Source organism: Erythrolamprus reginae, unplaced genomic scaffold, assembly GCF_031021105.1.
Source record: "Erythrolamprus reginae isolate rEryReg1 unplaced genomic scaffold, rEryReg1.hap1 H_60, whole genome shotgun sequence".
In the NCBI taxonomy this organism is placed as follows: Eukaryota; Metazoa; Chordata; class Lepidosauria; order Squamata; family Dipsadidae; genus Erythrolamprus; species Erythrolamprus reginae.
The window spans coordinates 78,577-81,929 of record NW_027248518.1 but is presented as its reverse complement, the minus strand read 5'-3'; the positions used below and the strand labels follow the sequence as shown (position 1 = coordinate 81,929).

Sequence of the window (3,353 nt, the reverse complement as noted above, 5' to 3'; positions counted from 1 at the left end):
TCTGCATGTCTCTCAAACTTGATGTCTTCCCCATTTTATCTTGCAGAACTGTCATCATGGGAAAATTCCTGTTGACCTGCTCAATTGTGATTCTCTTCATTTTGCTCCAGACTAGGGAAATTGTCTCCATTAGAGGACTCATCCGCCCTCGAAATCATAGACCCTTATCCCCAAATAGACCTTTTAACAGAGGGAATCTTCATGTGAATAGGCCTGCCTACTCATATCCACCCAACTCCCGAAATGCACCACCTCTTCCACCTCCTCCACGGGACAGCTCTCAAAATTTACTCATCCCCGGAAACCCAGGAAATCTTCCACCACATTCGATCATCTCCCCAAACCTATCAAATCTTCCACGACCTTCGTCCATCCACAAAAAAACAGGAAATCTTCCATCATATTCCGACAACTTCCCAAATGCACCACCTCCTCCACCTCCTTGACGGGACAGCTCTCAAAACCCAGGATATCCTCCACGATATCCAGTTAACCCTAAAAATCCTAGGTCTTTCTCACACCAACCATATAACCACCAAAATCCTCAATTGGGAAAGTATAATCCCAAACCTAAACGGCCCAAGGGGAAGGATATGCTTGAAGCTGCAAATGATATTGCAGAAGCTATTAAAGACCTTTATACTTTGTTTACTTCTTCAGAAGGAGGCAATTCCAGATCTCATGATGGCAACCCAGCGGACTCAAAGCCAAAGGGTGATGAAGTGAAATATGTGGAGGAAACTGTTAGAAATGCTCCAGTGGAAGACCCCGAGAGCTACATCTTAGGCAGCCCCATAGCCAAGATGTTTTTTCGTTTTAATGACAGTGATGAAGAACGTTGGTGGAATGAAAACCGTCACCGTTTTGCCACCCATGTTTACCACCCAAATTCTAGCCAGCCAATTTCAAGAGACTTTTTCCTGAATGTGTGTGTAAATGTCACCATAGGAGAATATGTCAAGCCCACTGGAAACCAAACTGAAGATGAATTGGAAGCAAGAGTGGTGACACACGTGACAAATGAAAAATGCATGGAGATGTATCCCCGCTTGACCGTTCTCACAACTGCAGGCAGCTACTATAATAATAAACCAGAGAGAGCTACTACACTGGGGATTAAAAGTGAGTTCAAATATGGAGAAAAAGTAGCTTTGGCTAATAGTCTTGGAAGAGCCAGTGGACACAATCCCCCAAAGAATGCTGTGTCTGATTTGCATTTCTCTTTTGAGAATGCTTTGTTTCTCATTTATCCTTTTGCCATTTCAGTCATTACCTTAATCACTCCTTTCCTGATCTTCTAAGGGCTATGGTTCCTAAGTCTCTTTCATGGTTGCTATTAACTTATCTCAAGTCTGGAATATTTCTAAAGTGATTCCTTTTTTGAATTTGTCAAGTATAAGAAGGAGACGGTAGAAAATCCCCCTATTCCTGTATCCTCAATCCTTTAGTGGACTCTGCTCAGATTTCAGGAAATATTTTGGCAGTTCACATGATGGTAAAAATTGTTTTTGAGAAGGAGGAAGGGAAGGAAGGAAAGAAGGAAGGAGACTTCTGAGATTATTTGAAATGAATACATCAAGATTTGAAGATAAGGTTCCAATCAAACACTCCTTTTGGGGGAAGAAAGAACCTTGGGACAACCAAAGATTGTCCTATGGTTGTCCCAAGTTGCTTTTCTTCCCTCAAAAGGAAACTGGGCAACTGTTTTTGTTTCCTTTGAAAATATTTAATTCTAACCCAAGAAGCTTCTTGGATGAAAAGCAAAATGTTTTCAAAGAAAAAAACCAAGAAAGTCCAGTTGCCTTTTAGAAAAAAAGCACCTCTGAGTTTAAGTTCTAATTCTACCTTTAGTATTCTTTTCCGCCATGCAGTCAGAAACGGACCGAGACTTGGCTCAGAATGAAATTATTCCAAATTCAAGAGCCATTTAATTACAATGCATTATCAATCCAAGAAATGCATAAATATGTAAATAAATAAATTTGGGCTCCTCAATGCTAGAATAGGCAGTTGAGATCAGGATTAATGTGCTTCTTCTCTTCCTGCCCTAGGATTCTCACAAGACGTATCTTCGAGAAAAGAAAAAGCTGTATAATTAGCTTAGCTGAACTTCTGATGATGGATTCCCATCATGAAAAACTGCCTTCTTTAAATAAAATGTGAAGTTGAAGAATTTTTTTTAAATCAATCCTTCATAGCAGAGGTGAGTTCTGGCTTACCTCGCTGCCAGTTCACTTCCTCATGCACCATATGGTACACGTATGTTGCGAACCATGTGAACCCACCATGTGTGATGTGCACACTTTCCCCACATGCATCCAGAGTGCCAGAAACCCCCCAAAAGAGCTTCTGCTTTGCGCAGAAGTGAAAAACAAGACGGCACCACCTGTGAGGGAGCTGATTCAGGGGGCGGGGTACCTAGCCATCCATCGCTGGTTTGGCGAGTGGTGGGAAATTCTCGCTACCAGTTCTATAGAACTAATTTGAATTGGCAGGAATCCACCTCTGCTTCATAGTAATGTGTTGATAAGCCCTTCTTCAACATCCTTGCTTTACTTCTTCTTTCAGTAGCTGTGGTTAAGCTAGAAAGACTAATGAGTCAACAAAATCCTTCTGTTATCTCTAATTTGGATCTTGCCTTAATTCACCTGTAAAACGTCAGAAAGATAATTTCAAGAGAGCTTTAGCATCTTTAGCATCTTAGTTAAGAACTGAGAAATCCTGAAACTATCATTATTTTTCGGAGTATAAGATGCACCTTAGATTTGGGAAAGGAAAATAGGGTGAAAAAATCTACCTACCAGTTATTCATCTGGCTAGCATCCTTACTCTTGTCAGCTTCATCACATTATTTTATCCCTCTTCTTCGGAGGGAGCAGCAATGAAAAAATCCTGCAAGCTGTGAAGATTGTTAGCACCTTGTTAGGGCTGAGGGAAAAAATCTTCGGAAAATGCTTTCAAAAAGCTACATTTACAGTGTAAGATGCACTCAAATGCTTAGCCTCTTTTAGGGGAGAAATAGATTCTTCTTATACTCCGAAAAATACTGTAATTTGGATATAATACAGCATTTGTGTTTCTGTTTAATTTTCCTTCTTTTTTTGTAAAGTTTTTTTTATTTTTTCTCCACAATTTCCACACACATATATAAATATCATTGCATATACCTTAAAATATATCATTAACATAGTTATATATTTTAATCAGTTGGTAATGTGTATTTCCAGTCTTCCAGCTAATTCCCTTTTTTGTTTTTCTGTCATATTTTTCACTAAAAGTTTTGTTTTGTCTTTATTAATTTTTAATTCCGCAACCTCACTATATAGTTTAATATGTTGCATTAATTTGTATCC

At 39.2% G+C, this 3,353-nt stretch overlaps 1 protein-coding gene across 1 annotated transcript; it reads left to right on the top strand.

Annotated features, from left to right (window-relative positions):
* The first annotated feature begins 432 nt into the window (after positions 1-432).
* LOC139155795 (major prion protein homolog) lies at positions 433-1,567 on the top strand. The gene has a single exon (XM_070731075.1). The coding sequence runs from the start codon at positions 594-596 to the stop codon at positions 1,299-1,301; it is 708 nt and encodes a 235-aa protein (XP_070587176.1). The 5' UTR covers positions 433-593; the 3' UTR covers positions 1,302-1,567.
* The last annotated feature ends 1,786 nt before the right edge of the window (positions 1,568-3,353 follow it).